Source organism: Vigna angularis, chromosome 2 (assembly GCF_016808095.1).
Source record: "Vigna angularis cultivar LongXiaoDou No.4 chromosome 2, ASM1680809v1, whole genome shotgun sequence".
Classification (NCBI taxonomy): Eukaryota; Viridiplantae; Streptophyta; class Magnoliopsida; order Fabales; family Fabaceae; genus Vigna; species Vigna angularis.
The window spans coordinates 51,177,059-51,190,179 of record NC_068971.1 but is presented as its reverse complement, the minus strand read 5'-3'; the positions used below and the strand labels follow the sequence as shown (position 1 = coordinate 51,190,179).

At 33.7% G+C, this 13,121-nt stretch overlaps 2 protein-coding genes across 2 annotated transcripts; both read left to right on the top strand.

The window, feature by feature from the left end:
• Nucleotides 1–597: 597 nt before the first annotated feature.
• On the top strand, nt 598–7,107 carry LOC108329099 (5-amino-6-(5-phospho-D-ribitylamino)uracil phosphatase, chloroplastic). The gene is made up of 11 exons (XM_017563127.2): nt 598–869; nt 1,059–1,178; nt 2,000–2,068; nt 2,199–2,303; nt 2,623–2,677; nt 4,462–4,535; nt 4,684–4,767; nt 4,854–4,994; nt 5,620–5,685; nt 6,392–6,501; nt 6,833–7,107. Exons 1-11 carry the CDS (start codon nt 768–770, stop codon nt 6,999–7,001), a joined length of 1,095 nt encoding a protein of 364 aa, XP_017418616.1. The 5' UTR covers nt 598–767; the 3' UTR covers nt 7,002–7,107.
• A 1,496-nt stretch (nt 7,108–8,603) lies between these two features.
• Nucleotides 8,604–11,839, top strand: LOC108329098 (uroporphyrinogen decarboxylase). Its single transcript, XM_017563126.2, has 6 exons — nt 8,604–8,849; nt 9,189–9,310; nt 9,877–9,987; nt 10,095–10,283; nt 10,767–10,892; nt 11,282–11,839. Exons 1-6 carry the CDS (start codon nt 8,750–8,752, stop codon nt 11,795–11,797), a joined length of 1,164 nt encoding a protein of 387 aa, XP_017418615.1. The 5' UTR covers nt 8,604–8,749; the 3' UTR covers nt 11,798–11,839.
• The last annotated feature ends 1,282 nt before the right edge of the window (nt 11,840–13,121 follow it).

Genomic DNA, 13,121 nt, shown 5'->3' with positions numbered 1-13,121 from the left:
CTAGGATTTTGACTAACGTTGTGATTTTGAATTAAGCATGGAGGCGACATCCAGGAAGAAAGGAAAGGTTATCACTGCCTAAACAACATGGGAAAGGAGGAGTACGAGAAGTGGTGAGGAGGAAGGTCATCGTGGTGTTGGTTGTAGCTTCGTTGACGACATTAAAGAAGATGATGGAGATGAATAAGATAGACGAGAAAAGTCTCACGGCCTGAAGATGTAAAGAATGAATGATTGACACGTTTGAGAAAATAAAAAGAAAAGTGATGTAACACACAATTAGCCACCTCAGCTAAAATTTAACGCCGTTGTTTTTTGAAGACTAAAAATTTGACTTTTCTAACCAAGGATGGAAATAAACAACACTTTAGAAGATGGACGAAATTCAAAATTGTTTGATACTTGATGGACTAAGAACATATTTAACTCAGAAATAAAATATATAAAAAAAAATAATAGAAAAATAAATAATATTAAAGCAATGGGTAATGATAGCAATGAAAATAGTCGCTTCCTTATCCCGTGAATAAGTGGGAGCACGTGAGATGTCACGTGAGTAGAAAAGCAGGAAGCAAAGGAAAATCGAGGAGGGTGGTGCAAAATCGAGAGGCGGAAGGTGGCTTAGGATCAGAATTTAAAACATTAGGATTTGGATTGGGAACAGACACAAATGAAATAAAGACTGAAACAAAACATCATCGTCGTCATCTTCTTCCCCTCTCTTCTGCTTCCGTAACATTAACGTTGCTCTCGTTTATCCCAAAACCATGGACTTCACCACTTTCGCAAATTCCATGACTTCTACTCATGCAATTCCTCCCACACACCCTTATCGCCTTCAACCCTCTGTTTTTCCTCCCCCACTCCCAGTATGCGATTTCCTCTCCCTCTCTCTCTCTCTCTCTCTCTCTCTCTCTCTCTCTCTATATATATATATATATATATATATATATATATATATATATATATATATATATATATATATATCTACGTATATTCACGTACGTGTTTAATTTTATTTCGTTTGTGGATTTTTATTTTTCTTGTGTAATTTTCAGAATTTAAAGCGTTCGGGTTTGGTTAAGAATCGGCTAATTGCTCGTTGCAGTTCTAAGTCTGATAAATTTGGCTCTGTGAATGGGTTGCAATTCACACCCAATAAGCTTTTTGCGGAAGAGGTATCGATTCTACTCATTTTCCTATTAATTCTCAAGTGTTCAAAATTCATCTTATCCATTTTTGTCTCCAAATGTTCTACACCTAATCGAGATTCAGGGTTTTTCTTTTACGTCTGCCTAGCACTTCGGGCACCGGTTAAAAAGTGTTTAAGAGGAGTTTATTTCGGCCTCTGAAAGTGGTTTTCCGTTCTTGTAAACTTAATTTATTAGGTTTCGCACAGAAGTTAAAAAGGAGTTTATTTAGGTTATTTGTAAAGCGTATGAATGAGCTCTTATTTGACAAGAGTATTGTTATAAGGGTTTATGTGAAAGAGCATACGTGCAACTTAATTGGTCTTATATTATGACATAAACACTTGTGCAAGAGTTTGAAAGAGCTTGTTAAAATAGCTTACGATCTGTCTGTAAAATGTTTATCATATTTCAATAAGCGCTCTAATGACTTAGAAAATATCGTACAGCTTATATAAAAACAATTTAACCCAATTTCCTCTGCGACAGTTCTAACAACTTAAGCATAGTTGCTTATATGATAAGCATGTATTCAATATGCCCTTGATGTTTACTTACGTGCCTAAGTACTCACTATCCATAAGCTCTTGTTCTGTATGATTTTATCCAATGAGTACTTAAATTGTTACCAAAACATGTTTGTTATGAAAAAGGTTATTGTTTACTAACTACTTTTTACGTTTGTTTTCATAGGGCAGGTCTTTTATCTTTACACTTTTCATTTCCTGTCTAGTACAGAATTTTGTTGGAACAGTGAGTTTATCAATCTAAAGTGATTGTAACTCTTCTAATTCATTGTTTCCTTCCAGGCTATTGGAGCTGAATATGGGGAAGGCTTTGAGACTTTTAGGGCAGATGGACCATTAAAAGTTGATGTGGTAAGGAATTTTTTGTCATCATAGAAATTTCTAGTTTTTCTTCAGAATTTACTTCATTGCCTCTTTGTTCTTATGTGTGCTAGTATAGTGTAATTTATGACTGAGGGTTGACAATTCTATTTGAAAATAGGACTATTTGAATGAGAAATTGCAAGATGGCTTTCTTCACCGCATACGCTATGCAATGAAGCCTGATGAAGCTTATGGTCTAATTTTCTCTTGGGACAATGTGGTGGTAAGTACTTTTAACTCAAATTTGTATGTTTTATTATAATTTTTTCTTTTCTTCTCCTTTTTGGGTTAGAATAAACGATTCCAGAACGTTGTCTTCTTTTCATGTTTTAAAGTGTTAAATAATGCTAGTTAGTTTATGAAATTTATTGTAATTATGCTGAAGATATATGTATTTACTAATGTTCTGGTTGGTAATTGCATGTGGGAATGACTGCTATGACCAAGTTTTGGGAAAAATAGTGCAGGATTACACTCACTTAATATCATGCAACCAGTTCATTTAAATCGATTCCCTGATAAATGCATGCACTTCATTTCAGGCTGGTACACGAGCTGTAAAAAGGAAGGCATGGGAGCAGCTGGCCTTTGAAGAAGGTATGTTAATTGTTATACCTCATTACTTTGGGGCTTTAGATGGGATAATCTTCAAAGATGCATGGTCTTTTAGATGGAAGGTATAAAATAGAAACAAAAGGACAGGTTCTCCATTAAAGAATGGGGCAACTCATAACAAAACTATGATAAATAATCATTCCTTTCTTTAAGTTTAGATATTCAGTTGATATATGTCTATTTGGGAACACAAATTAGTAGCAAGAAAAGGAATATCTTTTAAATTCGAATTTTACATTATCAACTCATGAATTGTTGTTTATAATAATGTCTCCTCTTCATTATTGGTAGATGGTAATGGTAAGTTTGGCAGATTGTTGCAAAACTTTTTGAAAAACGGTAGTGGCATAACGTTCCCTGGCAGCCATTATTTTTGACACCCTTTTTAAGAATTAAATAAAACCAAAATTAGCTATAGTTTCCATGCTTCTGTTACACCAACAGGGCAACCAACGCCCCTAACCTTGATCTCTTTTGCGAAAGAACTCCCATTCTTCTCCAACAGTGTCTCCGGTGGTGCTCACTATCCATTGTTTTCTCTGTTTGCAGCATTGTACCCTCAACCTTCTCTGTTGTTTTCTTTATGCAAGACCCATGTTCACTTTTTATTAAATATTTAAGATGCCTTGTAGTTGAAATATGACTTAGTCCTCGGCATTCTTGTTTCTTTCCTTGACCTATTTTATTACTCTTCACCAACAGTTCCACTGTTTTGAATCTCATATATCAGCCTGTAGCATCCAACCGCAAAAATGCTATAGCAATATAGTGTATATGATAGTTGTTTTTTTTTTTTTTTTATGGTTTATTTAATATATACTACATACATACACAAAGATAGATATATATATATATATATAGAGAGAGAGAGAAAGAGAGAGGACATAGATAGATTCTAAGAAATGATAAAATTTTCTCAATTTAAACATTGATATTTAATAATAAAAGGTCAGAGGTGTCTTAAACAAAACATGCAGGTAAATCCTAACAAAAGTCAACTACAAGTTTCCTAGATACGAATTAATAATCATATTCTGTGTCCAAGTCTTCTTTATCATTGTCACTATTATTACATCTATACATTTTGGCTTTCAAAATTAAAACCCCAGAAGTAGCTCTATAAAAGGACCCTAATGTCTCTGTTCATAGGGACTTTTTTGGAGGCAACATATAGTACCTTCTCTGCACCAGTTTAGCACACTCAACCTTATCCGTTGTTTTCTTTGTACAACACTTATATTCACTTTTCATTAAATGTTTAATATGTCTTTTAGTTGAAATATGACTGTCTTTTGAATTTTGTTTTACTTATTTTGCTGTTACATGTATGTTTTGCTTTAGAGACCTATGACTTTTTATTTTTAATTATGAATATGTCATGAATTCTGAGTATTTATATACATATAAATATTCACTTCGTCCTTTTACCTACACAATCTTTATGCTTTAGTCCCTATACTTGAAATAACTCATTTAGTCTTTTTGAATTAGTTTTTAATTGGTTTTAGTCCCTGTCGTTTAGAATTACATGGACTAAAATAGATAAAAAGTACATGTGTTGGACTAGAAAGTGCATGTGTAAGGACTAAAATGAGTAGTTTCTAGTTGTATGGCTAAAATGTAAAGATTGTGCTGGTAATGAGTAATTAAACCTAAAAAACTCACAATAATGGTCATCCTGTTATGGACTATCCCACCATACCGTTTTCTGGATTGACTTCTGCATGCTATTGTCTGATATTGATAACTGTGATTATCATATGCAGGAAAGGATATTCCGGAAGAAGGTGATATGCACAAATTACTGTTTTATACAGGTGCTGATTATGTGTTGCATAAGGTTAGTTTGCCTTTTTCTTTTGGTTTGTTGGTTTACACAGGCTTTCAATTATGAAGGTATGCTTTCTTTAGAGATAGCATCATCATTAAAAGTATAAAACTTTGTTCTGAACATTTTTCTTTGCTGATTATCCTCTCTTCATTTGCAGTTTTTTCTATCAGATAATGCAGAAAATGAGCTGAATAGGCTAAAGTTGAGGTTTTCTCAGATATATTATGATAATCTTCTCAGAGTAAGTTGCCTTGATTTACTGTAATGGCTTTTGCCGAGGGTTCTGCGGGCTAAAACCTGGCATTTCTTGCTTGTAACTTTGTTCAGCTTGCAAAACCAATAGATGGCCTCGAAGACTGGTTGGAAGCAGTTTATACAGCTCGTATCCCCTGTGCTGTGGTTTCAAGCCTTGATAGAAGAAATATGTTAGAGGTTTTGGAGCGAATGGGCCTCAGCAAGTATTTCCAGGTTGGTTTTAAGAAAAATTTACAAGAAATCAAATTTTGTCATGTTTCTCTAATTGAAAAAAGGCAGCAGTATGTATAACTGATTTTGCTTGAAATAGGGTTGTATGGGAAGACTGCCAGGTCTTATTTCTCTTAGGATACCATGGACAATTATAAATACTATGTAGCTTGTATAGTTGGGGTGTTGGTTTCGACTGCAGTTTGACTCACCGTCAATAGATTTAGAAAAAAACTGTTCACGTTCTTTGGTTAAGAAAACAAGCATTTTGTTTTTGCTGCAATTCATGCTCTAGATCCATTACAGGGAGGACAAATGCTATTAAGACACTATTATTGGGTAAAATCCATGTTGGTTGCAATCCATATTGTTCCTTCACTTCTACGTAGTGGAGCTTACGTGACTGTTACCCCCGATCATAGTGTTGTGCTAACTTTTCTCTCAAAGGGAATTAGGGATACAAAAGGACTTTCCCCTTCATTTTTGTGGGGAACCCCAATTTGATAACTTGGCCATTTATGGCTATATTTTGACCTATTTTATGTAGTAGATATAGTATGTAATATTATGAATAACTCAGACATGATTAAAACTTTTCCCCTTGCTGATTGCCTCATTTTATTTGCAGGCAATTGTGACAGAGGAGGATGGAATGGAGTCAATAGCTCATAGATTTCTTTCTGCTGCTGTCAAGGTACAGATTATCCATATGATTCAATTTTGATGAAATGATTCTGCCTTGAAACTATTACTATTCTATTACTATATAGACTTTGGTTTTTTAACATTTACTACATGTATAATTACACTCAGGCAAGTTTCCATCTCCATCTCTGCTAATATGTAAATACCAGAAACTTGTGAAATCTACTATGTATGGCAAAACATGGACATGAAACTGGAGTTATATTCCTTCTATGTAAAGTTGAGTTTTTTTTTTCTGTATTTTGAAGTTGAGGGATATTACATTGGGTAAAGATGCAGAGACAGGATAACCAATGATTTGAATCCAAATTCCATTGATTTTCTTCAAAGATGTAGGCTGAGTGGTATTTTAGTTTTAAAAGGTTGAAACGTTTAGTGCCTCTGCTGTAATTTTTGTGGGGTGATATCTTGTCTATTATATTCTTTTTTTTTTTACATTAAGATCCTGAAATCATCTTAGTAGAACATGAAAAATTCTGGAATCATCGTTGCTAATCGTGTGGACCCAGATATTGCTCACAATAAACGCTAAAGGTCCAAAGTGGAAATATATTTGGGAGTGTGTATATGTAGCATTGCGATTATATTTAGGATTGTTTAAGTTCCCCGGCTAATATCCTGTAAGTCTTTCATAAAATTCTCATTCTTATTGCAATATTATGCTAGCTTTTGACCTGTTTGCCTATGCCCTGCAGTTGGATCGTAAACCTTCCAAGTGTGTGGTTTTTGAAGATGATCCTAGAGGAGTAACTGCGGCGCACAACTGTACAATGATGGCTGTAGCATTAATTGGAGCTCATCCTGCGTGAGTAATTCACATTTATGCATATAATAACATAAGATGTGGGTACGAAAATAAGATTTGATGAAACGTTTAAGAAATGCACATTTCCAATTTAGTGGTTTTCATGTGCAAACACCACTTCTCATGTACACAAGTACATGGAAGTCAGTAGAACTTCAACTTGGTATTTGATTTTGTGTCATCCTGCGAGGGATGATGACATTAATGCATCATACTTCGCTTCATTGAACTGAGAGTAATTTCCAATCAGTTATAGTCTTCAGTAATTTAAATTTTCTGATGAAATTATTCATGTAAAATTTAGAAACTGATTGATGTTGAAAACCTGCAGGTATGATTTGGGTCAGGCTGATCTTACCGTTGCTAACTTCAGTGAACTTTCTGTGATCAACTTGCGAAGACTATTTGCCAACAAGGGTTCTTCATTTATGGACCTGCAGAAGCAGATCATAGAGAAAACTCCTCCCAAAAGGAAACTTACAATAGACACCATTTTTTAATACATTTTCCTCCATTTGCTAAATTTCCTTGTAATTAAATAGTTATGAGCTCGTAATTTTTTTTATATCCAATAAAATTGCAATCAGTTCGATCTGATTTCATCCCTATGTTTTATTTCAATTTCTTTTTTGTTTTCACTTATTGGCCTTATCTTTTGGTGTGAAAATCATAGGAAGTGGACAATCATAGGAATCAAGAACAATTGGTCACAATTTCCTCAGCCTAAGAATAAGAGGGGATTCAGCTAACAAGAAATTAGACACTTTGACACTTAAATAATTTGGATTAGCCGCATCAAATCCTAGTTAAAAAACATTGTTAGAAAGATAATGATGAAGACAACTTCCATTTTGTTGTTTCTTGATATAAACCAAAGTTCCAAATTTATCCTAAGTAAATCTTCCAAACTTGAACTTCCATGTTACAGAATCTTTCAGATTTTGCTCTGTTTTCAATAACCTATTTGCTTCTAAATTTGTATACTGAATTATTGTTGTCCCTCAATACTTTATAAAAATAACGATTTGATGGTTTTTCGTATTAACAACAGGCGAAACTAAATTTAGTTAATTTTAAAAAATAGAACTGAAAGCAATTCAAAATATAATGAACAATATGAAGTTAAAAACTATCACTTGTATATTTCTTTTACTTCAAAAACAGGGAGAAAAGACGACATTAAGTTAATTTCATGTAAAGAACGTACGAGTTGTAGTAATCTTCCTGAGATGTATCTAATTTCCATGAATAAAAAGAAGCTAATTTCATATTTAATAATGGTTCAATTTTTTCCATGAATTTTTAACTCATTTTTTATGCACCATTATTATCTTTGTACCAATCTTTGTTTCAAGTATTTAATGCAAATAGATAAGAATAACTCAAACTCGAAACCACTAATAGAATACTTCTATATTATATGATCCATGTGTCTTTTTCCTTGTATATTTTAATATAGACATCCTTAATCAATGTAAAATTATATATTTTACTTATACTTAGGTCTAAAAATTACTTAGATATTTATTAAGAAAATTAAAGATATTTTATTTATAAAAGTGCTCTCATGTGATTTTCAATTAACCTCCAACTCAAAAGTCCTAAACTTTAATAAAAAAAATTATATTTATTGATTCATTGAACACCAATTAGCATACTCTAATTTTATATTTGCCCCTTTAATATACGATGTATACTTTTTATTTCTCCATTATTTTGCAATTGAAGTTTTCAGATTTTACAAAATCTTTGATTTCAGTGTAATATTTAATTTTATATACATTTACTTTTAATTATTATCCAACTTAAGGATTAAAGTGATTAATTAAAGTATACAACAAATAAAAATTTGCAAATTAAAAATTAAACTAAAAGTTACATTTTTTTTTCTAATACAAAAACGCCTATTATAAATTAAAGGAAAACAAAATTAGTATTTATCCTCTTTTTTCTTTTTGCTTTTTATTTTGTTAGGTAATTGTATGTGTTTATTTACATTTTATTGCAAAGAAGTTGATAGCATAGGTGGAAGCAGAGGGTGTGTACTGTCAGAAAATTCCATGGTGAATTTGGTGACATGGCAAAAGCGCAACAAATTGGGGATTGCAATTGGTGAATCAACTCTCCATTGCTCATCTCATTCATTTTCTTATCTTACCATTCTTCCCAAACCATATCACATCCTTCAAACTTCAATTTCTCTGACACAACTTTTCAGCTCCACTTCGCTCTGCAATTCAATTCAAAAATGTTGTGTGTCAACACCGCCTTCACTTCTTTCATACCCAGAAAACCAACTTGTGTTTTTCCCTCCAAATCAACCACCCCAATTTCCTGCACCCTCCAAGGTATTATTTTTATTAGCATCCACTTATTAGGGTTTTCATTTTCTGGGCATTATTGTGCAATTTAAGTGTTCTTCTCGACATTTTCAGCTCTCCACCAAGACCCAGATAACACATCGTTGTCCTTTGACTTTTGCCCCCAAATTGAATACTGCCGATTTCTTTTTAGTTAGAATTTAATAGCCCTGAACTCGTAGTTGACAATTTTCATTCCTTCTATTTTGCTATGAACTTACTTTTTCAATTCCTTGTGAAAATGTAGTCGTCATTTCTGGTCAAAGCTCCAAACTCATTCTTTCTGATTAATGAATTTTGTTTATGAGTTCTGGAAATCTTGTGCAGGAACCGTTGCTGAACCAAAATCTACAGCTGCTGCTGAACCGCTTTTGCTTAATGCAGTTCGTGGGGTAGAGGTTGAAAGACCACCGGTTTGGCTCATGAGGCAAGCAGGGAGGTACATGAAGGCAGGTTCATGCAGCTATTTGTGATTTATGGCTTACGTAAAACTTAATCTAAGGTTTAGGGCATCCTAGTTTGGTATTTGGTGTCATAAATTTCTGTATATTGTGAAATTGCATGTGCAGTGGTGTTATGTTGACTTAGAGAAAATTTGTACAAACTAACTTTTGTTTAAACTAATTTAAGGTTACCAGGAGCTGATTCATTTTTTCTTCTCATATCCAAACAAGCAGGTGTAGAAGGGTGTGTTTTAGTTAACTCTTCATTTTTTAAGTTACACACCACCTCTGAAACTAAACATAGCTAGCGGAGTTTTTACATTTTCCAAAGTTTATCTCTATTTCAGAAAATTTCTGGACTTTTTTTATGATGGCCTTAGCCCAAGAATTTGTTTGAATTGTTTATTATCCATGGTTATATGCTTCAATTGTAAATTTAAGTCCAACAACTATCGTGATTTAAATGCCACTAAATCTAAAACGAGTTGGGTTCTTGTTCTTCATGAATTGAGTTTGGTGAGCATGTCTTCTTTACAAAAAATGAATCTAATTTACCAATTTTTATCAAGCAGAGTTACCAAACCATCTGTGAGAAATATCCTTCATTCCGTGAAAGATCTGAAAATGTCGATCTTGTGGTGGAAATTTCCCTGCAACCATGGCATGTTTTCAAGCCTGATGGAGTAAGATAAACTCTGGCACTCATTAATATATCTGTTATCACATTTTTTATGTATTGATTATGATTTTGTTGCCATTAATAATTTGCGGGGCACTGATTCTGTGACAGGTGATTTTATTCTCAGACATTCTTACCCCACTTTCTGGAATGAATATACCCTTTGATATTGTGAAGGGTAAGGGTCCTGTTATATTTGATCCTATTCACACAGATGCCCAGGTCAATCAAGTGAGAGAGTTTGTTCCTGAAGAATCAGTTCCATACGTTGGTGAAGCACTGACAATATTGAGGAAAGAGGTCTGACTGGTGCTATGTTCCGTTGCATTTCTGCTTTTGTTCATTTTACACCCCCACTTCCTTTTTATACCTGAAGTATGCATGTTTTGTCCAATACCATAAGACAGGAAATTCTGTATATTTTGTGATTAAAAGGGATTTCTCTGTATTTTAAGGATGTTAATTGGTTGGGGGCTGTAATAACATGAAATGATGGAGAAAGGTGATTAGGCATACGTCATGTGGTACTAGGGGGAACATATAATATTGAAACTCAAAATTATATATTTTATTGAACTGTCTACCATGCTAGTGGTATTAATATACTGGGTTAATCTTCATTTTCCGTTTGCATTATAAAGTTGTTTTATGTATTAGTAAATAATGGAGCTTCATGGAGACCCAAATATCTTGTTATTGTTTCTTTATCATTATTGTGTGTCCTATTGGTGTATTATGCTCCAACGTTTCCTATATCATTGAATGCAGAACTGTTGATTGCAGGTGAATGATACAGCTGCAGTTCTTGGTTTTGTTGGGGCACCGTTCACTCTGGCATCATATGTGGTTGAAGGTGGTTCATCTAAAAACTTCTCAAAAATAAAAAGATTGGCTTTCTCTGAGTCCAAGGTAATCTTCAGCCATCTTCCATTATCATTCAAGCTCACTTTAGTTGTTGCCCATGGAAACTCACTCACATTCTTATGTTTTAAATCCGTTTTTTTCAGCATTTTGTATCCTGAAATATACTGATCAATCCAGATAATTAACAAATCCTTAAGTTGGTGATTAGTTAGAAAATTAGTTCTGGTTGAAATGGAAGAAATAAGTACGGTTCATGTTACCTTATTTGTTTAGGTTTTTCTTCAACTCTATTTTGTGTGTAGATTTCCAAAATGAATTTTGTTCGTTACGATTAAAAATCAATTCTTAATACTAGCTAAGAGGGTAATTAGTAGATAATGAAATTTGCACTATTTCGTTATCTCGTTCACTATAAAACAGTGATTTCTCCACAGATCCTGCACTCTTTACTGCAAAAGTTTACAACATCAATGGCAAGATACATTCAATACCAAGCTGATAATGGAGCTCAAGCTGTTCAGATCTTTGATTCATGGGCAACAGAACTTAGTCCAGTGGATTTTGAAGAATTCAGTTTGCCTTACTTGAAGCAGATTATCGATGCTGTGAAGAAAAGCCATCCAAATCTCCCTTTGATCCTGTATGCTAGTGGATCTGGGGGCTTGCTTGAAAGACTAGCCTTGACAGGAGTGGATGTAATTAGCTTGGATTGGACAGTTGATATGGCTGATGGTAGGAGGCGACTGGGACCAAATATAGCTGTCCAAGGAAATGTGGACCCTGGTGTTCTTTTTGGTTCCAAAGAGTTCATCACTGATAGGATAAATGATACTGTGAAAAAAGCAGGTAGAGGGAAACATATCTTGAATCTTGGTCATGGAATTAAAGTAGGTACGCCTGAGGAGAATGTTGCACATTTTTTTGAGGTTGCTAAATCACTCCGATACTAACCAGCCAACTATGATTAATTATTATTTTTTTGTTTCTCTTCAGCATGTCTGTTTGATTTTGATTCTCTAGTGAACCTTTTCAGAATAATTACATATCCCGTATTTTCTAATTGAAAGAAAGTCCCTTGGTTAATCTGTCATCTAATTATGAGTAGAAGCCAGGGACATGAACAATAATGTATGTACATTGCATAATACTTTACAGAGTTAGATCAACACGAACTGTTGGAAGTTTCAAATCGACTAGAGATAAGGTTAAAATATAATATATAAGTGAGATGCAAACTCATCTCCACAAAACCGGCTTGTAAGGTGAGGTTTGCACCTCACTTATATATTATATTTTGGTCTCATCTCTAGTCGACGTGGGACTTCCAACACGAACCAAATGACATTTAAATAAATAAAAGTTATGAGTTAATCCATTAAATTGTTTTACTTTAAAAGCACTGGATCTTCTTAAAGCATTTGATCAAAAGTTTTGCTTTCAGAACACACTAGATCGGAAATTGTTTTCCCTTCTACATTCATCCCACTCCTATTTCAGATCAAAATTTTAGGAAGTCTGATACAGTGTAGGAAGAAAAATCCGTGGTGCAAACTAAGTCACGTATTAAGCCTCACATTGGTGTATGGGGCCCTGAGGGAATTTGGGCTTGGTTTTCTTTAATTGAATTTAACAGTGTAAATCTTGAACACCACAAATAATGAGAAGATTAGATCTTGGCTATTACTTCCTGCACCCCATCATATTTCTTTCCACATCCTATCACTTCTGAAAATTATTTTCCGAAATATAATAAACAATTTTGGATTTTTTTTGGGAAGCAATCTTCCCCTTCTATTGCCGAAAAGAATTTCGGGAAAGCTTCTGGGTGGGGTGGATGAAAATTTTGATGGATGTAGAAAGCAATAGTCTTTCATCTTTGGTAATGTTGATGTCTTGCTGATGCAATTATCTCTGGTATTTGATAAGTTAATAGAATATAAGTGAGCTATAAAATGCTTGAAAAACCCAGAGTACGTCAAGTACATGAACGTGATCTTGGGTAGGAATACGTTGTGTTGTATCAGACTCGGTTGTTCCATTATGAGATTGAGGTAAAGATGCTCACATTTTAATTTTAGTGGTTCATTTTTAAGGTAAAAGTCTCTGGATTAAATTGCTGATGCTGACTAATTTAATTCATACCAAACATTCAAAAGCACCTTTAATACATTGCAAGATTCCATTAACTATCTAAAAGATGAACTTCATTAATAAATATATTGAAAAACCCTGATAACCAGCTGAAAATAAACCTCATGTGGGAGTGCTAAAGTG